Source organism: Etheostoma spectabile, chromosome 23, assembly GCF_008692095.1.
Source record: "Etheostoma spectabile isolate EspeVRDwgs_2016 chromosome 23, UIUC_Espe_1.0, whole genome shotgun sequence".
Taxonomy (NCBI): Eukaryota; Metazoa; Chordata; class Actinopteri; order Perciformes; family Percidae; genus Etheostoma; species Etheostoma spectabile.
Genome location: NC_045755.1, coordinates 20,950,267 through 20,972,697, shown reverse-complemented (window position 1 = coordinate 20,972,697; position 22,431 = coordinate 20,950,267). Strand labels below are relative to the sequence as shown.

General features: G+C 42.4%; 1 protein-coding gene and 1 long non-coding RNA gene across 3 annotated transcripts in view; one reads left to right on the top strand and one right to left on the bottom strand.

The window, feature by feature from the left end:
- Nucleotides 1-727: 727 nt before the first annotated feature.
- Nucleotides 728-21,132, top strand: LOC116673205 (uncharacterized). Its single transcript, XR_004327781.1, has 4 exons — nucleotides 728-738; nucleotides 5,107-5,111; nucleotides 7,938-7,945; nucleotides 21,039-21,132. It is a non-coding gene; the product is annotated as an uncharacterized LOC116673205 (long non-coding RNA).
- braf (B-Raf proto-oncogene, serine/threonine kinase) overlaps nucleotides 3,300-22,431 on the bottom strand; it is a 40,552-nt gene continuing 21,420 nt past the window's right edge. Inside the window, exons 5-20 of one of the 2 annotated variants that reach the window (XM_032505372.1) lie at nucleotides 18,729-18,831; nucleotides 18,475-18,623; nucleotides 17,082-17,201; nucleotides 16,283-16,442; nucleotides 15,555-15,594; nucleotides 14,146-14,265; nucleotides 11,171-11,307; nucleotides 10,971-11,088; nucleotides 9,155-9,239; nucleotides 8,033-8,209; nucleotides 7,895-7,941; nucleotides 7,451-7,569; nucleotides 7,196-7,327; nucleotides 5,963-6,097; nucleotides 5,057-5,210; nucleotides 3,300-4,375 (exon numbers count right to left, since the gene is read on the bottom strand). In XM_032505372.1, the coding sequence (XP_032361263.1) occupies nucleotides 4,353-4,375; nucleotides 5,057-5,210; nucleotides 5,963-6,097; nucleotides 7,196-7,327; nucleotides 7,451-7,569; nucleotides 7,895-7,941; nucleotides 8,033-8,209; nucleotides 9,155-9,239; nucleotides 10,971-11,088; nucleotides 11,171-11,307; nucleotides 14,146-14,265; nucleotides 15,555-15,594; nucleotides 16,283-16,442; nucleotides 17,082-17,201; nucleotides 18,475-18,623; nucleotides 18,729-18,831 (1,819 nt within the window). In that variant the 3' untranslated portion in view covers nucleotides 3,300-4,352. The remainder of the gene's footprint in view (nucleotides 4,376-5,056; nucleotides 5,211-5,962; nucleotides 6,098-7,195; nucleotides 7,328-7,450; nucleotides 7,570-7,894; nucleotides 7,942-8,032; nucleotides 8,210-9,154; nucleotides 9,240-10,970; nucleotides 11,089-11,170; nucleotides 11,308-14,145; nucleotides 14,266-15,554; nucleotides 15,595-16,282; nucleotides 16,443-17,081; nucleotides 17,202-18,474; nucleotides 18,624-18,728; nucleotides 18,832-22,431) is intronic. The other variant, XM_032505373.1, reaches the window with a different exon arrangement.

Below are 22,431 nucleotides of genomic sequence, written 5' to 3'. Positions count from 1 at the left end.
AAACTCAGATTGGACAGATAGTCTAACGAGCTGTCTGGATTTAGATCTAAGTTAACCAGTTAACAATAGTCCTCAGAAATCCACCAGGTAGAACGCCAAGACAACAAAAGAAGAAGGGGACGGACATCTGGCGGAATTTCCGGCAGCACCTGAACAATCAAGGAAATAAAACGTTGATATAGACCAGGGGTCTCAAACTCATCTTACTTGGGGGCCGCTGGAAGTAGAGTCTGGGTTTGGCTGGGCCGCATCAAGTATTCCAAAAAAAACCTATTTCCTCCAAAAAGGGCGTGGAACTGCCGGTGCTTTAAGCCCCTAGATCTGATATGGTTAGTGCATTTCACAACAACAGACATCACATTGTCAAACCTCAGGCATTTGCCGCAAAGGGTACTTAGCTAGCTTGACAACCGTTACGCTGCTGTCAGGAGACTACTACGGTAGCCCATAAGTGACAAGCGCAATGAGAAAAAGTTTCAGAACGCGCGGGCCGCACTAACGCTTAACTTTGATGTCAAGTAGGGGGCCACAAAATATCATCCCGCGGGCCGCAATTGGCCCCCGGGCCGCGAGTTTGAGACCCATGATATAGACTAAGGATGCATCAATCACAACTACGGTTTGCCATATCAACTTATAAAAGTGATGATATGTCCGTGTTGTGGTCACACCTTGTTCATGCTGCCCCCAAATGGCCAACACATCGGTGATCGCAGGTTCAGCTGTGCTAATTACTTTGTTTGGCCACTTAGGGGAAGACGAGTTCTACGACAACTTAAAGTTGTTACGGCCGTCGTGTTCGCAAACAATGGTTTACACATGCAGAAAACAAATAGCATTTATTAGAAGGCAAGTTCCCACTCTCCTATTAGTTCTGGGTTGGTCTTTAATACTCCTGAGAAACATCTCTGGCTTTTTTGAGCAAAACTACCATAAGTCCCAAGTTGTAATAAACCTGGAATAACCCTTTAAAACCTTTGTTTCTACAGTGATATCACCTGGGACACAAAGCAGCCAATAGCAGGTGGACATTAAGCACCTTGCTTTCACAAATAGACATCCGCCTTTACACAGATTGGGGTTTGGGTCACTCTCCAAATATGAATCCCACTCTGGAACATGCTTTTGTCTGCTGTCTTAAAGCAACACTAGAGAACTTTTTGTACCTTTTATAGTAATGGTTCCAAAATCATTTTAGTGGTTCATCAACTCGTAAAAGGGTCAACAGCACTTTTCTACCGGCTATATAGAACAGTATGCAAGTTTGCCAGATCAGGTAGCAGATCTGTAGTTCCAATGATACATAATGCGACAATTCTGTTTCCAACCTGTAGGTTTTGAAAAAGTTCCCTAGTGTTGCTTTAACCAGGGTAATGTGACGTAAACATACATATCCTCGCCGTGCATTCAGTCCAGAGATACTTTAGATCTGATGATTTGGAGCAGTTTGAAGGTGTTTTTTTTTTTTTTTTTTTGTTTTGATGGATGCTAACAAACAATGTCTTGTAATGTCTCAGACGTTATGAGTGTTCTCCTGGAACAAATCAGTCACTGAGCGGCTCATACGTCTTCGTTATTGTAGGGGAATGTTAAAAATGCAAACTCACTGGATGGGAATCAAGCTTGGGTCCAATCCGAGATTTTGTAAAAAAGAGTAACAGGTTTGATGAAATCTTAAGAACAGAGGTAAAACTAAAACACCATGGTGTGGTTTACATTTTGTACTACTTTGTAATCTGCAAGCGCCTTTATCATTTCAATTAATTTGGGAAAAACTTTTTGAAGGTCTTGGTCTCGTCTCGGAATGGACTGAATCTTAAAATTGTTTTCTGTGGGTGTTTCTTTATGGGAATGCGAAACTTTCAGATCAATATTACCCTTATGTTGTCCTCGAACAAATTTGACCCATTTTTAGTTTTTTCATCACAAAAAAATGGGTCTTTTGAAATAAGCTGACAATGTCAACATTAGAAATAACTTTGGAAAAAAAAGCCCCCAGAACACTGAAAAAGTGACAAAAATGTCAGAAAAAGCAATAACGTTTTTTTGTGGTTGACGGGACGACAACACAAGGGCTATGGTTAGCATTTTCTACATTTTATCTCAACATGCAGTGTGGGTCTCAACCCCTCAGTGTTGGTGATTACTTGGTCTCGGTTTAGGTAGTCTTGCACTGCCAGACCTTCGTCCCCAGCGCTGATAGTAGGGGTGTGTGTGTGTGTGTGTGTGTGTGTGTGTGAGAATGGTGGAAAGTGAAACAGATGATCCTGAACGAATGACATGAAGCAGTGTCGGGGTTTGATGGATGCTCTCATTGGCTGCAGGTGCGGTGCCACACTCGGCTGCTGGAGGCTTTATCGAAGACAACGGAGCCTTCCCAGCTAAATATTCACAGTTCCGCCCCTTCACATGGCTCATGCATTGGAAATTTCATTTTGGGTCATCAGCTCTCTGGATGTAACGATTTATTCTTCAGTTAAAAAAAAAAAAGTCAAGTTGCTCATTTGCTTCGATCCATCTTTTACAAAGTGCAAGGACACAATTCACAAAGACTAAAACAGGCGTCAACAGAAAGACTGATAGCTTCCAATAAAGCCGTTCTGAGAAAAAAAAAAAAAATCATATAAGTAAATATCTGCAGGCCTGCCTGTACAGAAAAAGGCAAACATTGACAATAACAAAACAAAAATAAAACTACCTGTCATAACACCTACAACCCTTAACACACGCTGGAATGGGAAAAGTACAGGTGCATGTGTGTAGAGAAAGTAAAACGTGTGATTGAAGTAACATTTTCGGACTTTGACGACCAACAGAAGTCTCCCGGTCCTTTCAGCAGGTAACGCTGCGGCCCAGTAGTCAGCAGCTGCAACGATAAGGTCCCCATTTTAAGCTGAGTGCAATATTTAAGCCACATGGTCACACAACAGGAAAAGAAACAATGACACGACGTGCACTTGGTATTTCAAAAAAAAAAAAAAAAATCAAACAATCGGAGGTTGGGTTTCAAAATAAACTTGAGAGGCAAAAAGGGAAAGTTTTGTCATAAAGATGCTGTGTAACCACTCCCTGTACACACTCCTCAGCTCAGTGGAAATTTGGGCTCTTTAAACAGAAGAAGAACCCCCCCACCCAACAAATCTGCCTTTTTTTTTTTAGGCCCTGGACTTTTCTACTGGAAATCTTCTGAAAGAACGGCTTCTGCTTCTGAAAACCTCTGAAAAGGTGGAGTTTCAGAGGAAAATCGTCTCTGAAGCTCGCTAAATAAATCCCACCTCATGTTTTGGTTTAGACCAGGCTTTTTTTTTTTTTTTTTTTTTTAAACAGAATAAGAAAATCCTCTGGTGTAGCTTTCATCACCAAGCAAATGAGCATTTTTCGTCCCAAAGAATAGCTCCTGTTGTGAAGTGCAGGCCCCGGACCTTCCTACCGGAAATCCCAAACAACCGCTTCTTTCATGCTTTTGCTTGAAGATTTTTTTTCTTTTTTAAAAGGTAGGGCAAAATCTGTCAGTAGATAAACAGCTATTGCCGTTGAATTTGTTGAAGGCAAACTGTATTTTTGCAGAATTTGGTCAGCATCAAGCCCACAAGGACAAAAAAGCAAAGGCCAGTGCTGCGTGAGTGGAATGAAAGCTTTCTTCTAAATATAGCTACCATCTCTTTAAAAAAAAAAAAAAAGAAAAAAAGAAAGAGAAGCTCAGCGTTGCTAGCAAGTGCTAGCTCAAATCTGAAACATGAGAAACAAATTCAAAAATAAAAGAAATCCATCTCTCTCTAAAGTCAGCTTTCTTCTGGGTTGTCCCTGCTGAGTGAGCTCCAGCACGTCTCGGGACTGGCTAACTCCTGGCCTTCTATCTCAGCCGGCGGACGGAAGGCCTCTTAGCCCGCAGGCTCGTCTCTGTCGGCACACAGAGAGCAGTTCAGCGGCCTCCAGCCTCCCCCGCACAGGAAATGATGGGACGAGGGCACTCCGTACGTTCCACCTCCGTCTTTCCATCTTTTTTTGCCTTCAACTTTCCCTCCAGCAGGCAAGTCGATCTGTGGAGTTTTGTGCTCTCCTTCTCAAAACCGTTTCGGTATGGATATCTTTGTGTCTTGTTTTTTTTTTCCCCTCTTCTTTTTGTGTGTTTCAAGTGTTTTTTTTGCTAATTGAGTTGTGCTGTTTGTGCTGGACAGCGTTTGTTTGAAGGACTCCAGTGACGCTGCCTTCTTCAGGTGGACAGAGGAAGAAAAAAAGCACATTCTTTGAGACTATTTTTTTCAGTTTTTTTTCAGTAATGAATGAATCCACTGCATGGACACGAGACTTTTGAGAAGTGACGAGGGATGGACTGGTTGGATCTGCAGCACTTACTTAAATGCAGAAAACTCCCCTGGAAAGTAATGAAAAGACAGGAGGTTAGTGTCTGAGCTCTGCTGTGCATATACACTGCTATGCCCTGCTACGCCCTACTACGTCCTGCTATACCCTGTAACGCCCTGCTTCGCCCTGCTACATCCTGCTACGTCCTGCTACATCCTGCTATACCCTGCAACGCCCTGCAGTGCCCTGCTTCGCCCTGCTACACCCTGTAACGCCCTGCAGTGCCTTGCTACAGCCTGCTACACCCTGCTACGTCCTGCTATACTCTAACGCATGCTATACCCTGCTACATCCTGCTATACCCTGAAACGCCCTCCTACGCCCTGCTATAACCTGTAATGCCCTGCTATACCATACCCTGTTATGCCCCTTTACACCATGAACTACTATTTCTAGTCATAGTTCCATTATCTATTATCGTGACTATAATTGCCACAACAACTGAAAGAAGGGCAAAGTAGAGAAGCCACTGCAATGAATAAATCAATCTCTCTCTATAAAACACATCTGGTTGACTAAAAGATATGCATATACACGTATGGGGAAGCACAACATTAGAAAGAAGAAACAATCTAACAAAAAATCTGTTAACCAATATATCAGTCTAATCCGTGTGTGAAGTTATGCAGAAATTAGGGGTGTGTGTGGCTTTACTTGTATCTTACAATACTAAATGTGTGTGTGAGCTCACCATAGCCGCCGGCCTGGATGGGGGTTTTGGGCGAGGCGCAGGCGTACAAGCTGAAGTCCTCCGTCTGAAAGCCGGCTCGGTTTAGCGAAGGCTCAGAGGCGCTGCGGTGGATTTTGGGTAATGAGCGAGCCAGCAGCTCAATGGACGCCAAGATCTGACAGAACACACACACACACACACACACACACACACACACACACACACACACACAGAGAGAGAGTGAGCACCATTCACCACTAAACAAAGCCATTAACAGCGCTGTGTGCTTCCATTCAGCTGCTTCTTCATCTCGTGAACCTTTGAGGCCATCTGCTGGCAAAGCCATCCAATCCCTCATTGGTTCAAATCTGTGTTGTTCAAAGACCACCTGTCTTCTAAGCCTACATCCCAGTCATTCTAATTCTCCAGTCATCACTGACTGACTCAAACACAGATCAACACAACAAACAGAATACACTTTATTCTCCCTGACGGGGAAGTGTGTCTCGGGCATAGTGCGACAATCTGTTGCTTCACAACACAAACATGTCACAGAGAAACCAGTCTGAAATCAACATGGAGTCTACATAAAAACAGACAGAAGGTCAAAAAAACATCTTAGGACATAAAGGAAGGACACAATATGACTGTAGAGACAATACAACATCATAAAAAGTGACTGAAATCATTAAAGTGCTAATTGTAAAAAGTGCTGGTGGATTTAGTGCACTTTGTTTTGTTGTACTACCATATACCATAGAAGATGTAGTATAATGTAAAACAATAAAGAAAAGGGATTGGCCTAAAATTGAAGGGGTCGCAGCGTACAGGTGAGGCCTGTCTCTAACGCGAGCTGATTTTACAACAAATACCTGGCAGTTCATTCAGCTGTGATGCCATCCCTGAGACGAGCTTTCTTTGTCTCACCTGAGGGAAGAGAGGCCGCTCCTCTCGCTTCTTCTTTAGGCAGTCAGCCATCAGTCTCTTCATGGCCTTGGGACAGTTGCTGCGCACCTTGCTGAGGTCAGGAGACAGGTAACCTCGGCCTACCATAAATATGATCTATGGCAGAGAAGATAAGAGTCATATTGTAATTATAACAGTAATAATAGGCAGTAATAAACATTTTGTAGTTTCTCATAAAGCTCCAAAGGTAATGTTAGCAAACGGGACTGGACTACTTTCAGAACAAAAACATACATCCAACTGAAGAAAAACAAGTATGAATCATCTACATCTGATTAAGCATGTCAAACTGATGCGTGGATAAACTCCAAATGAGGATCCTACAATTTGTGGAATAATGATTATGAAGAAGTTCCCATTCCATTTTAAAATGAAAAGGCTTAGCGATAAATCATACCTTTGTTGTGCAGTTTTGATTTGGCTGTTGCCTGAGGAGCACATGCCTCAAAACGAATCATGATGATGGACAAGCAGTAGTAGTAGCTCTAGAACTCTACAGTGCTATATTTAATGCTCACTTAATCTCATTACTGTGCAATATTTAATACTCAGGACCTTTGATACACCAAAATATATATTTTTGCAAAATGTGTATAAAAACACTATCTTTCTACTATTTTATATACGGTATGTATACAGTTGCTATCAGGACTGTGCATCACATTCCCCCCTCTCTTTTTTCCTGGACTACTTACATTTTTTATTTTTATATTTTGTGTTGACACTGTAAAAGGGTTGCTTAAATCTCATTGCACACTTGTGTAGAATGACAATAACGGCATTCTATTCTAGTCTAACTGTTAAGGTTCCAGAATGAGTAGAATCAGCTGGCTGTGTTCCCTCCCCCCTGCTTCAAGTCTTTATGCTAAGCTAGGCTAACCATATCCTGACTGCAGCTTATACTTAAACGTGAAATTTGCAAATTTTCAACTGCCTCTGTGTTATTCCCTTAATGATTGAAACTGATTGAAACTTGTTCTGGGTCTGTTACGATAAAGCGGATGGATCCACATTTGCAAATGGTTGCTGTGTATTTCCCGCTCACTTGGTTCAGACGTCCCACTGCATAGCTCACCATGCATGAAGGGGTGTTGGTACATGTGTAACCAGCAAGCTGCGGAGCTGTGTTCTGCTCACTATGAAGAAATAAAACCTGCTGTCCAGATATTAAAACGGGAGTGGGATTCATCGTACCTGGTCTCGGTTGTTGATGTTGGAGTAGGGCAGTGCTCCTGACATCAGCTCGTACAGCACAATGCCGAACGCGTAGACGTCAGACTGGAAGCTGTAGGGGTTCTTGTCCTGCAGCCGGATCACCTCCGGAGCCTGAGAGAGCACAGTGTACACTCACTGGACAGCAGACCGCTAGATAGCACCAAATGCTTTTTTTGTTTTTCATAATAAAGAACCAACTCAAGAAATGTAAGACTTCAGGAGGGGGACACTGACCATCCACAGGATAGAGCCAGACAGCTGTTCAAACTGGTGCGAGCCACTCCAGCGGGACTTGACCGTAGCCAGACCAAAGTCCCCGATCTTCACAGTCAGATCCTCGTGGAGGAAAATATCTGGAGGAAAGGAGGTCAAGGAAGCGCTCTCTTCTTCTAATGACTTAGCAATTAAACGTTAACCGACCGTGATAATTATTTTTATTTAAGAATGATTTTTTTTAGGCTTTTCCCTTTATTCGATAGTGACAGTGGCAATGTCCTGGACGGATGAACTTGGCCTGCTTTCCGGTTAGTGTTTAATAATCGATTCACAAGGGTCAGGTATCAGTCAGAAAAAAAATCTAAATCATCATCCCTGGAAAAGATTTAAAATTTAATTGGGAGAACAGAAAGGCCGCAGCATGAAGATGAACTGACTGAGTGAAATGTCCCAAAAGGATACTGTTGCTCTTCAGATCTCTGTGGATGATGGATTTGGCGTGCAGGTAACTAAGTAGGGAAAGAACAAAGAGTTTAGACTGAGCACACATCAGACTTTCTGGATCTGTGTGTTTGTGTGTGTGTGGGGGGGGGGGCTCACTCCATGCCCTGAGCGGTCTGCCGGGCGATGTCAATCAGCTTAATCATCTCAAACTTGGTCTCGATGATGTGCAGGTGGTGGTACAGACTGGAGCCTTCGCACCACTGGGTGACGATGGCCAGCTGAGGCTTGGTGGTGTAGCCCATGAACAGCAGGATGTTCACATGACGCGTTTTCCTGGAACACACACCACACACACACACACACACACACACACACACACACACACACACACACACACACACACCACACACACACACACACACACACACACACACACACACACACACACACACACACCACACACACACACACACACCACACACACACACACACACACACACACACACACACCACACACACACACACACACGGTCCATGAAACAGCAGTGCAGCACTGCAGTTTTGTACAGCTTTGTCCAAAGGATGTTCCTTCAGTAATCCGATCTTCATTTGTATGGCAGTATGAAAGGTGCAAAAGAGCACACTCTCATTTAAAGCTACTCCAATATAACTGGCTGATGCAGACATACACTGTTAAAGGAAATAAATACAACAGTAATATACCTGACCTTTGTTTTAACCCTTGTGTTGTCCGCCGGGTGAAAAACGGACAAAAGTTTGACATTTTTGTCATTTTTTTCCCCAGACTTTACGTTTTAGTTTTCACTAACACCACCGTACTACCACTAGTTTTACACAAATTTTTAATATTTAAAAAATAAAACTATGTTCATCTCGTCTGTGAAGATTCCCCTTGTTCTATGATAATTTTGATGCACTTGTATCCAACAAACCTGAGTCTGAACCCCAAAGAATAGAAATCTATTGATTTTGCTATACTACAGGAAAAAAGGACTACATCAGACCAACGATCTGAGTGACGTAGCAGCGACAGCGGCATCAACGGGTGTCTGCGTTTCGGTGGAGTTCAGTGGCCGCCATGTTGAACGTAACCAAGAAGCTTCTTGGTCGCTTTTCTATCGTCATTGTGTTAAACCCGCCAAAGGTAGATAAGCCAGTTTGTGATTGGTCCCCGCAGATTTGTAACAGAAGCAGGATAGTAAATATCTGCAGGTTTCCGGCCTGATTGGGCGGGGTTTACCCAGTCTAAGAAGTTACCTGAGGACTCCCACTTCGTTCTTGAAGGCCTGAAGCTGCTGCGGTGTGGGAGCTGTGACGTTCAACATCTTCACCGCCACGTCACCTGGGCGAAGACAGACCACATGTCAGGTAAAGAAATATGCCAGCTTTTACTGCAAAGACATGTTGCACAAACACAGCTGCATTGTATTACCCGTTTGTAGAATCTTTACACACATTCTGACCTTAAAGGTCCCATGGCATGGAGATTTCACTTTATGAGTTAATATGAATTCCACCAGCCTGCCCATAGTCCCCCAGAAATAGTTATAGATGTAAATTGTACCCTGGGTATCCTGCTTTGCCTTTGAGAAAATTAAAGCTCAGATGGGCCAATCTAGAATATTCCCCTTATGAGGTCATAAGGGGCAAGGTTACCTCCCCTTTCTCTGCTTTGCCCGCCCAGAGAAACAACATGGGTTTCAAACGAGATATGTGGCAGTTGGTCAAAGCCACCCCCCGCCCCCCTTCCTCCTCAATAGCTACAGACTCAGAAATGGCACATCCTAAGGAAAGCTCAATGTGGGACTGGCTCTAGTAGATGTAATTCTGCACCAAGTCTGAATTTTGGGAAAGAGACTTCAATGGGACTGCTATGGAGATCGCAAAACACACAAAGTTCCTGGGGGTTCACGTAGTCCTGGGACCTGCACACCTCCCTCATCTCTTGGCACCTCACGATTCGATCCTCAACCGATTATCAAGTCAAGTTTATTTCATCCATAGAAATGGAAACTACAGTGCTCACACTCGCCATCTTACCCATTAAAAAACTAGAGAATAAATACAATACCACAAATACACTACAATATTATACATAAATACAATATACAAATAAAAATAAAATAAAAACGTATAAAAATGTACGTTTAAAGTGCTTGTTGTGCTGTCTAATAGCCTGAGGTATAAAAGAAAGAGCATACCGCTTCGTTTGTGTTACAGGAGGTCTTAGCCTGCCACTACGCTCTATAACCCTGCCTGTCAGATTACCATGAAGAGGGTGACCCGGGTCCCTCGTTATTTTCTGTGTGATTTTTACCAGATGATCTTCATATACCTGATCCACTGTATTTAACTCTCCCACCATTTTCCCAGCCCTTTTAGTCACTCTATCAATCCTGGCCTTCTCAGTTACCCCAGCATTTATCGACGCATCTTGATGCAACAAGTTTTTTATGTACATTTCCATGCGTGGGTTTAAAATTATACATATAAATCTGAGTTTGCTACTCAGTTTGCTAAGCTTAGATTTTGACATGTAGTTGTCACACAGAAGTTGTAATGAAATGTTTTGTCTGAGGTTTTTATTTTGTAGTTATTCCATGCTTCAGCCTTAAACATGCTTGTGAAAGTCACCTTCTCTCTCTCAGTGATCTTCCATGTCAGAGGCTCAGTCATGTTTAAAGGTGGAGAATTGGCTTCTAAGAACATGAAACATGAGGTGGTAAGATGTAATATCTGCATCGAGCATCTAATTGTTCTAGAGAGAATCGCGATGCATCTAAGAATCGATTATTTTTTCCCCACTGCTTATTGACGCAAGGACAAAAACTATTTGAAATCTATTTGATCTACATCGAGGGACTCTAAACCGCCTCCTACGCCCCAAACGCCGCCCCACTGTAACTGTAGATTCAAAAACGTCTTAAAAATACATAACATAAAAATTCCAAGTGGCTTAGGCTTGGTGGGGGGCAATTTAGGCCCAGTGGACCACCAGGCAACACACAGGGGAAGGGGGGGGGGGACTCTGTGATGCCAGTTGTCTGAAAACACAGTATAGCATTGTTCTTACCGTGCCACTTCCCCTTGAAGACTGTTCCAAAGGAGCCAGAGCCGATCCTCTGGCCCAGAGTTATCTGGCCCTCGGGGATCTCCCAGTCGTCGCTCGAGTCCCTCCTCCCCAGGGTTTTCTGTTCCACAGGGCACTCAATCAGCACAGGCACACACACAACGGACTCCAGACAGACACCAATATCTAGGACAGGGTCTCACCATCTTATTGCGGTCCTCAGACGAGGACGACGACTTGCGCTCCCTCTGTTGGCACGGCGACTTCTGTGGAACCTTGACGCTGGTCAAAGAGCCAGGCAAAGAGGCGGGGGGCGTGGCCGACAGCCCTGTAGTGGAGCCTGCAGGGAGATAAAAACAAAGAGAGGTGAGGCGAATAGTTAAAAAAGAGAAGGTGAGAGAAAGCAGAAGAGTAAACAACGAGGAGCTTTTCAGTTGTGTGTTTGGTCACATGCAGAGGAGAGGTGAGGGGGGGGCTTGGTTGGATGGCAGTTAATGGTTTAATAATTTAGACTTCACGGTTATTAACTGCTTCTACCAGGACCACAGTGACTGGAAAGGAGACCAATTTTTAACTTGTCGTCTCCTCAACGGAATTTACCAAAGAGGGTTTTAAACTATTGAGTACACGCATAGGTCCTAGGCATGTTAGCCATGTTAGCACAAAGACTGCAGTAGGGTGAAACTGCCAGCCAAGCTTCTAAATTATTATAAATCATCTATAGTTTATCTATAGATATTTTTTCAATTTACATGCTCCGTCTTGGCTCGTACAACATTTGAAGGTCAAATGATTTTATATAAACCTTAGTGGTCCCGTAATACTGTATCTGAAGACTCTTTTATATGTACCTTAGTGGTCCCCTAATACCGTATCTAAAGTCTCTTTTATATAGACCTTAGTTGTCCCCTAATACTGTATCTGAAGTCTCTTTTATATGTACCTTAGTGGTCCCCTAATACCGTATCTAAAGTCTCTTTTATATAGACCTTAGTTGTCCCCTAATACTGTATCTGAAGTCTCTTTTAGACCTTGGTGGTCCCATAATACGGTCTCTGAAGTCTCTTTTATATAGACCTTAGTGGTCCCCTAATACTGTATCTGAAGTCTCTTTTATATAGACCTTAGTGGTCCCCTAATGCTGTATCTGAAGTCTCTTTCCCAAAATTCTGCCTCGGTGCAGAATTCCAGCCACTAGAGCCAGTCCCACAATGAGCCTTCCTTAGTTTTTGCCATTTCTGAGTCTGTAGCTTTTGAGGAGGAGAGGGGGGGGGGGGGGGGGGGGGGGGGGGCAAGGTGGAGGCTGGGGGTGTGGCCTTGACCAACTGCCACTTTGCTCGTTGAAAGCCATAATGTCTCTCTCTCATGGGTGGGCCAAATTCTCTGGGCGGGCAAAGCAGAGAAAGGGGAGGTAACCTTGCTCCTTATGACCTCATAAGGGAGAAGATTCCAGATCGGCACATCTGAATTTTCATTTTCTCAAAGGCAGAGCAGGATACCCAGGGCTCGGTTTACACTTATCACCATTTCTAGCCACTGGGGGACCATAGGCAGGCTGGGGGAACTCATAATAATGTTAAAAAACCTGCGGCTCAAAAATCACGGACAAGACTACCACAATCTCTAACTTCATCCGTGACTACAGAACTCACAAAGAAAGGTATGATAAGAGATGCGTCTTTTTATATGATTATTTGGCTGGTTAAAGATCTAGAAAACAAACTGCCTTTTTAAACTGATTGAAATGTGGAAACTGGGGTAGATCGTCAGAAGTTTGTCTGACTCGACTGTGACTTGCATATGTGAGACTTACTCCGACCTCACACCAAACGAGCTTCCAAGCGATTCCATTGGTGCAGGCTAATTTCCAATATTAGAATTAAATCCCAAAGAAAGAGTCTTTCTATAATCGGGGCGCTCCCGTCTTCTCCATTGTTTGGGGTAAGGTCCTAAAACTCAGTCCCAGTCAGTCTTTTTATCGTCTGGGAGTTGAGACAAAAATCAAAACGTATTTGATATGATCCTAAGACTTTGTAGTGAAGGTGAATCATGTGAGCATTGTCAACAACCAATGGGTGCGCTCCCTCCAGGAACAAGAAGCAGCAAATGGCTAGAGCCAGTGGTGTTTATGGTTTCTATTAAAATACAACAGTCTATGTCAAACAGTTGTGAAAGGACAGGTAGGTTTAGATGCATTGACTGTACCAGCTTACATAGTAGATACAGCTAAAATATGAGCTAGTTTGAGTTAGTTACGCTTAGTTTGACTTCAGTTTATTAGGTGTTCAATCTTTTAAATTTGTAATATTTTATGAATATGCTAATCGTTTCATAACGACTCCATGCGAGTTAGCGTACGATATCATCTGAACTTTGTGAGCAGGCAATAACTCCTTTTACTATAGCTACAATTTTGTAGCCATTATAAATATAGCACAATTTTTGAATGTCATGATTTTTTTTGATAACAGAGTATCAAGAATTGCACTGATCTTAATAAATGTGACATTTCTCCATCCAACGGGTAGCAGTTTATCAGACAGAAACAATCAGGACTAGCTTTGGTACATGTTTGGTGCAAACATATTTTTAAAAATATGTAGGCCACAAATACAATTCATTTTTAGACAGATATACAGAGAATATATACTGTAGCCCCAGCTGACAGAACACACTGTCCGAATTTCGTTGATGAGGTAAGCAATGAAATATTTATGGCGAACTTACCCTTTAAATACTGGAAGTCATGGTGATAATGTTCTCCATTACATCAAGCAGCCATCTAAACAAATGCAGTTTGGTGTGTACCTTCCCAGAGTGAGTTCGTATGAGTGCATTTTGAATGTGACCAAAGCCTGGTGTCAGAACAAGTGATACCACTTGCATAACTTTAATTTTTACTAGTGGGATGTTATGAAATAGATCTGAACAATTACTGATTATTAATGCCTATTAACATGACTTGATGATGAGGAGCATTTCAGCAATCAAAGCCCCAACGCTAGACCCACAGCAGTGTGTGATCAGAGCAGCGGTGTGTGGTACAGAGAGCATGTGAGTACATAGGGGAGAAGGGGAGAAGGGGGAACACAGTGAATGTGACACAGGGCGGGTGTTGGTGTGTGGTGAGGAGATGTGGGAAGGTGAAGGACACAGGAACACACAGAGGCCTAACTACCTCGGAAAACAGGTTCGGGCTCAAAATCAAACACTATGTCATTGGGGTAGGAGTATAGGAGGGGGCTTGAGGTCCGTGTTCGGTGCTTCCTCAAGCAGCGGGCGGGGTGGGTCGGGGGGGCTGCAGGGCAAAGAGAAACAGACAGACCATCACTGCTACTCCCCCTGCCCCTCTCACCTTTGACTAACCAGCGGAGAGGCCTCCTCCCACACTACAGATGCTCGTCAGCTTTCACACGGCTACATCTACCTCAAGATGGATGGAATACATTTCGGGAAATGTTCGTGTTTGCTTTCTTTCTGAGTGAGATGTTCGGATTGATATCAATGTCATGTCTGCTTGTTAAGCACAGGGGCCGGAGTCAGGATGTGGTTAGCCTAGCTTAGCTTAAAGACGGAAAGCAGGTGGAAATCCATGGATGTACAAAGACAACTGAATACAGTGTTGGAGGCGGAACCCCATTTTTTCAATTGTTCAGTGGAGCACAAAGCCAAAAAAGTTCAACTTCCTCGTATAACCCAAATGATCGGCACTGATATATATATATTATATATATATATATATATATATATATATATATTTATTTATTTATTTATGGCTTAAATGGTAACATCATAGGTTTTTCCTCCTTAACAATGCTGAGTTTGACTAATATCTTATTTTAAACAACAGCCATTGCCTGCAATAGCTTAGACATTCTATATGCCGGATGAGGTCAATTATATTTCCTTGATGCTTGTTCTTAAATGAACACTTAATGCTCACTTAACATCCATTTTACAGATCTACATAATGTCCAAACATCTGTAGAGGAGCGACTATACCAAGGGGGGGCAGCAGATGCAGTGGGTGGCCCACCTGACATCCAACTTAGAGTGAGTGGTACTTGTAAAAAGAAAGCATATACCTTTATTTCCCGAAATGTTGAACTGTTGCTTTAAGTAAATTGCTAGTCCGACACTACAAGGTGGTCCAAGGCGGTAGGTTTCTAGGACGTTTAGGAAATGAGCTGTTTCTGAACTCAAATTAGTTCCCTTTTCAAAAGCATATGGCCTAATCGATCATGAATCAACAGAACCAGGATGTATGGACAAATCTTTGGTGATTTTAATTGCACTAGCCTTTTGTGATGAAGCTGAAAGATTCAGCAGCTAGCTGTGAGTATTAGGAGGAGCTCGGCCTGGCAGAGCAGCTCAGAATAAGAAAGAGAAACGAGGTCTGGAACTGGAAGTTCTGCTCTTCCATAAACCCTAAACCACAGATGGGAATAAATGTGCGTTCTCATCTACTGAACTCAGTGACTTGACTTCAGACACACACGCCCACCCACCCACACACATAAGACCGAGAGCACGCAGACGCGGGATGGTGGGAATAAAGCCATAGAGAGAGTCTCCTCGGAGCCTTACCTCCATCGGACCTCGGCAAGCCCTGATCCCGAATGAGGTCCTGAAAAGAAGGGAGAAGAGAAATTAATATGCAAAACACTTTTCACACACAAAACTGACTGTACCGCACCGTTTACTGTAACGTTGACTGCCGAAAGCTGGAGGTGCATTTTCAGAACTGAAGGTATGTTCACGCTGACATTTTCTCTGACTCCCCTTTATGTACATCCGTCCACATCCTGGGAAGCAGAGTCGGAGCTCTTACACAAACCATGTCACTGCTTTCACTTTGTCGAACCGATCAAGTTCAAACAAATGAGAACTGACACGTAATGTGCACCTGTATCCTATTTCTTTTAAGATATTTTTCAGGGTGTTTTCCTTCACTCAAACAGCTGAAGAGATACATGAAATGCTTGTTTTTCATTTTCAATGTCTAATGCATTCAGCAGACTGCATTGGAAAACAATGGGGTTTAATGTAGATCACAAGCTGCTTTTCTTCTTTGAGGATTATCTTTGGTTTCAGTAAAATGGTTGCAGTAAAATGTGTACATCATCAAAATGGAATTATTTAATTGTCATTGTCAAAAAGTAACAGGTGTTTGCTGCTCCATGATGAGGGCAATCTGGAGGCTCTAGAATCTGCCAAATAGAACCAGCTTGTGATTGGTTAGCTTCCGTTCTCCGGTTAAAGAGTGTTAATGTCTATCAGAGTCAGCCGGTCTGACAAAGTAAGAGCAGACTCACATCGATGTTGACAGGCTCGATGGTGTTGATATGGACGTTGGGGGCGGAGGACGAGCGGTCCCGCTGGCCAAACTGGTTGCGGTGGTCCTCCTCATTGGGCCGGAAACTTGGCGGGATGGGTATGGACTTGGACGGGGACACAGTGGCGTGGCATATAGACCTGGGACCAGGGATTATGTAAGTGCAAAGCAAACTTGCAGGTGACACATTATTAACATACAAAATATACAATTCTCAAAATGAACGCCTCCCCCCCGTTGTCATTACCACCCACCCAGACAAAAATCAAGAAAAGATGAGGAGGAGCCCTCCAGAAAGCTTGTTCCAGTATATACATCTACATCCATACATCTAGGATGGCGACATTTTTTTTCAAACGCAGTTATCCTAGCCATCTCACAAGCTCACTCCTGGATTGACCGCACCCCTTAATTCCTCCATCCTCTTAAAATAATCTGTCATGCTGTCATTAAACGAGTCTGGACCCAGCATCTTATGGGCTGAGCCATCCCGTTTAGGAATGACCCATCTCCCAGAACCAATCATCTTGACCTGAATGGAACCTGGCTCCCTGCAGTCTGACATAGGTTATCATGTATTCCAGTCCAAAACCCCTGGACCTTATTACAGGACCATAGGACATAGAGTAATTGGCCGCCCTCTTGTGTCTCTTTATCCGAGTCTAAACAATCAGGAGGGAGTCCAATAGAAGGGATGCATAATCTAGAACTGAATGAGGGACAAGGGGTTGCTTTTGAAAAACAGACTGGAAAAGCTTATTAAGAGGAGAAGGACTCACCCGGTGGAGTCGGATGGGGGGAGGGATGGACAGGCCTCAGACACAGGGGTGGTTCCCTCCGACGAGACCTCCTCCTGGGTAAACGGGTGATGCTCGAAGAACTTGGACACAAGCAACAAGCTGCAGAACACACACAGAGACTTCGTCATCATTCAATCAATTTCAATTCAATTCAATTTTATTTATAGTATCAATTCATAACAAGAGTTATCTCAAGACACTTTACAGATAGACCACACTCCAGAATTTACAAGGACCCAACAGTTCTAGTAGTTTCCTCCAGAGCAGCAACTGGGCCACAGTGGAGAGGAAAAACTTCCTTTTAGGCAGAAACCTCGGTCAGACCCAGGCTCTTGGTAGGCGGTGTCTGACGGGCCGGTTGGGGTTAGAATGAAGAGTGGCAATAACCAAAATAGAAAAAAATTAGTAGTTTGTATCAGATCATTGGTCTTATGTCCTGACACCTGTAATTTAAATTTTTTGGAAAGTTGTATGTTTGGGATACTGCTGGGACGATTCGTTGACGTCATCAATTACGTAAATGCGTCGACACAAATAATTTGGTTGTTGGAGTGATTGCCTATGCGTCTGCCTTCAGGTTGCACTACACATTCATTTTACTTGAACAGTGTAGAGTTAAACAATTTTGATAAATAGAGATTTGAACCTTATTAAAATGGGTTGTGTGTAAATTGTTAATAATTGAGCAATGGGAAAATAATCGCTACTTGAAAAATTATTTGTTAGATTAATCGTTAAGCAACAAAAAGAGGAGCCACTAGATGGCACAAGAGAACTTTCCAACAGCAGCTTGAGTTTCTGATGCACCCCGACAGTGTCTGGAAAAAAACGCAATATTTTCAGTGGTAATACTGTATCGATACACAGGCGCCAAGTATGGATCTGTTATTATATATGTGTTGTCAGTTTGTCTGCTTGACAATCCCATTTTGCAGTAATACAATTGAAGTGAAATGAACAAACAGAAATGTTTATTTTTAGATTAAACAGATGTTGACGAAGTTTCCTTTTGGGAAAACTTTGTTGGAAAAAAGGTTATAAATGCAATATTTTGCAGAATATTGCAATTTGGTTAAAATTGCTATAATATTGTAACGTGACATAAGTATCGTCATGATATTGTATCGGGAGGCGTCTGGTGACCCCCCCACCCCCTACTGACCACCTAAAGTCTGCTATGGAACAGGTGATGTGTAGTGTTCTGAGTACCAGAGGTACTAGGTCAGGTGGTATTGAGTAATACGCCACACTATAATAACCACATAATGACGTTTGGTTTTGGTACCCAACCCTCGAGGTGACAGGAGATTATGAACCCCAACGATGTGCAGTAGGCTGCAGAATCCCGGCCCCTCCACCGTGTGGGACTTACTCTAGCTGGTCGTAGTTGACACACATGAGGGGAACCTCGGTGCTGCAGCGCTGGTGGAACTTGTAGCCACAGGTTTGACAGCGGAAACCCTGGAACAGCAGCTTTCTGCAGAAGTCACAGAAGGCCAGCGTGAAGAAGGTCTTCCTCACCTGTCACACACACACACACAACCAGGAGGCTGAGGATTAGATTTTAGTATGTCATTTTATTTTCCGCTGAAGTCATGAGGTGACATTCGGTCTAACAGTACTCACAAAGTTGTGTGTAGTGAGCGGCACATTCTCCAACACTTCCACATGCAACTCCTCTCCTGTGAGCCAGGAGATGTCTGTGTCCCAGCCGATGGGTTTCTTCTCTCTGAAACAGAAGTGCAGAGTTAGGGTACAGGTGCACAAAAACAACCATGATGCAAACATCCAGCTTTCATTTCATTGTGCAGTTGTGTCACCAAATTAAGGGCTTAGATTATTCAGACCAGAAATTAACACTTGGGTTGTCTTCCCGTCATTATTGAAAATCAGCAAATCAACGTTTAAGTTTTTCTTTCACTTTTTTCAACACTTTGACGCTTTTCTTTCAATGTTTGCCATTTTGACGTTTTCAAAACTACGTAACACTAACTTATTAACTTTAGTTTTACAGTTATTTAAGGAATTTATGGTCACTAAACGTCATTTATAGGAAATTATAACCTAATCTTTGATTTAGAAAAGCAGAAATTAGGAATTATCTCGACTAAAATTAAAGGAATGGATGTTGATGGATAATCACAGGCTGGAATATGTCAACTTTTACTCAATACTATTTCAAAAACACTTCAATGTGTTTTTTCAACTATAAAATTGAATAAGACACTGCAAAATTAATGAAAGTAGTAGAATGTTATTTTGGGTAGGTAAAAAGAACATTGATAAAGGAAAAGGACAACATGAGGGTTAAGGTTTAGATTTTAAAAGTGTGGTTAGTTCATCAAAATAATGCGTTCATTTTCTTTCATTTCAGGAAGGCCCTTTTTATACAGACATTTGTGAAGCCACACGGCCCTGTAGTTCCTGATCCGTGAACTGTGAGAAACTGCTAGGCCGGTCATCTCAGGAGACAGCAGGCCAGCTGGTCAGCATTCATGGGGAGCGCAGCACCAGCCAGGCGCGAGACCGGCGCAAGACCGGCGTGAGACTGGCGCGAGAGCGGCACAAGCCCGGTGACTCTTTGCTCATTTCCTGCTGTCTTTGCCGTTTTAACCCTCATGTTGTCCTCGGATCAAACTGACCCATTTTCCTATATCAATGTTCTTTTTAATTACCAAAAAAAACATGATTGATTCCACACAACGCTCTATGGCAAGTACACATCTCTACTTTCATTAATTTTGGGGTGTCTCAATTTTATAGCATTTGAAAGAAAAAACAAAAAAACAATTGAAGGTGTTTTGAAATAGTATTGAGTAAAAGCTGACATATTCCAGTCTGAATATCCATCAACATACATTCCTTTAATTTTAGTTGAAATAAATCCTTATTTCTGCTTTTCTAACTCTAACATTAGTTATAGTATCCTATTAATGCGGTTTATTGAGGTTTATGTAATTCCAAAAATAACTGTAAAACTAAAGATAATAACTTAGTGTTGTGTAGTGTTGAAAACTGTAAGTGTCAAGCGTGAAAAGTGTTTTAAAAAAAGGGGGGGGGGAAATGAAAAAACATCAATAAAAGCGTCAACATAAGTGACAACACAAGTGTTAAAAACAATATATAACTCCTTTTGGAGGAGAAACTTTTGAATCAGAGTCAAAACTTACAAATGGCAGGTCACATCCGTTTGTCTGGAGGTTATGTCATGGTTTATGTGTTGTTTTTTTGTCAATCAATCAATCAATCAATCAATCAATCAATCAATCATCAAAAAAGGAAGCCTGTTGGTGGTTTGGGTTGCCTTCCTCCACATTTATCAGAAACCGAATTTTAAAGCTAGTTCGCCTGTTACTCTGCTTCCAAAACAGTGGTGAAGAGCACAGGAGCAAATGCCAGGAGTTATCACCAAAACAAAATAATGACTGGCCCCGTTAATCAGAGCGCACAGGACCAAACTGCCTGCTGTTACTGCATGACAAAAATTCAAAAAGCTATTTTTACATTAAACACACCGTGCTACATTCACCTCCAGCTAACTTCACGGACAACAATAAGAGCCAAATAGCTTCACCGATCGGTTTTAAATATTCCGTCTAGCTCAGCACAAAAAAAAAAAACACCAGATAGGCAGCATGTTACCGTGCCGATCACTACCGAGCCTGTTTGTAACCGGTAGGGTAGCACCTGTTCAGCCCACTTTAACCAGATAGTATGTGACTTTCCTGCTTTTATTACAGACATTTGAACTCACCACAGACATGGACTCACAGTGTGCATTGCTGAGAGTGAACAGAAGACAACCCTGGAATGGATATTTAGGATTTGCAGTGTCTGAGAGACGCACAAATGCACAGCCGCAAGTAGCGGCGTCCGCCAGTAACCCCAACGCGCGCAGGTTAGCAAGGGGCTGTCCAACGCTGCTTGCAGCAATAGTTACTTTCATAATTTGCAACTCAGTATCTAATTTAGTTACTTTTTGGAAGAAGTAACAAGTAACTGTACCTAATTACTTTTTAAAAGTAACTTGCCCAACAGAGTAATAATTAATTGTTTCAATATGCAGCCAATCAAATACCTTTTGACTGCAACAATGGCATAAAGAAGACAGCTAGGGAAGCCTTAACTTAAAATCAGAGATTATTTCTAATATGCAAAATGTGAAATTTTGACCAGCCATGAAGCAGGCTATTGGTAAGTATGGCGTAAAAGTAAACCATTGGCTACACTGTTGCATGTAGTTCAAAGTCAAGATCGTGTTTATTGTTTCACAATCAACTTTATCAACATTTTATGTTGATGCACTACTATATATTATTATTTTATTTTTATTGTGATAAATGCACATCTTAAATACTAGGTAGTTGCTGAGCGCACATGGTGAATGGAGTTAGAGAAAATGACGTCCCAACTGGTGCGTACTTGTGTGTACTGCTCATCTTTTTCCTTTTAGTGGGGCAGATAAGGGGGAAAATCGTTCATAAGTGGATACAAGCCCCAAATTTGGTGTGGTTATCCCTCTGGGCCAATAATTTGAAAAATAACGTTAGCCACTTCATTTTTCAAAATGGCACCCATTTTCCAAGATGCTCCCATTTCCATCATTGGAAAAACACAATCTGCCCCCCTAATTTTACTATGGGACATATTTCAAGGTTTTTCCCTTTTTTGAATCCTTTTTTTTACTTAAGGAGTTACATACATATCTATTTTGTTTTTTGAGAATCTATAGTGGTATGTAGATAAATATGTGAAAAAATCCACGAAACGTGACATATTCCAGAAAAAAATGTATTATTAAAGCATGTCAAGTAACAGGAGGTTTTATGTTATTTACTTTTTCGGGGGGCACATAACATTATTGTATTTGGTTCATTTTATTAAGTGGGTTTTTGTAATGTATGTATCCAACATTTGGGAGTCCTGGCACTTACAGCTGCTGTACAGTTAAGACCAAAATGATCGCATTTACATCTTCCACGGCATTCTGCTTTGACCACATTGGTCAGTTGCTGACGCTTTCTACAATGGTGATTTGCTCTGTCCCGAGACTGCCATAGATCACCTTCTTGTCCATCCCCACTTAGAAGGACTCAGTACTTCTGGCTGGAGTACAGTTGCTTGACTCCAGATGCAGCTGCCTGGTAGGCTGAATGCTTACCCGCTGCCGCAAGGTTTCTGGAGTAGGAGGAATGGTTCATATGGCCTTTACTTATTTACTTTACTTACCAACCTGGCTTCATTACTCCTCCTACTTCGCTGGATCTGTTGTACATCATGACCACAAACATTTCTAAAAATCTTCAGGTCACCGTCATCCATTCTTGGA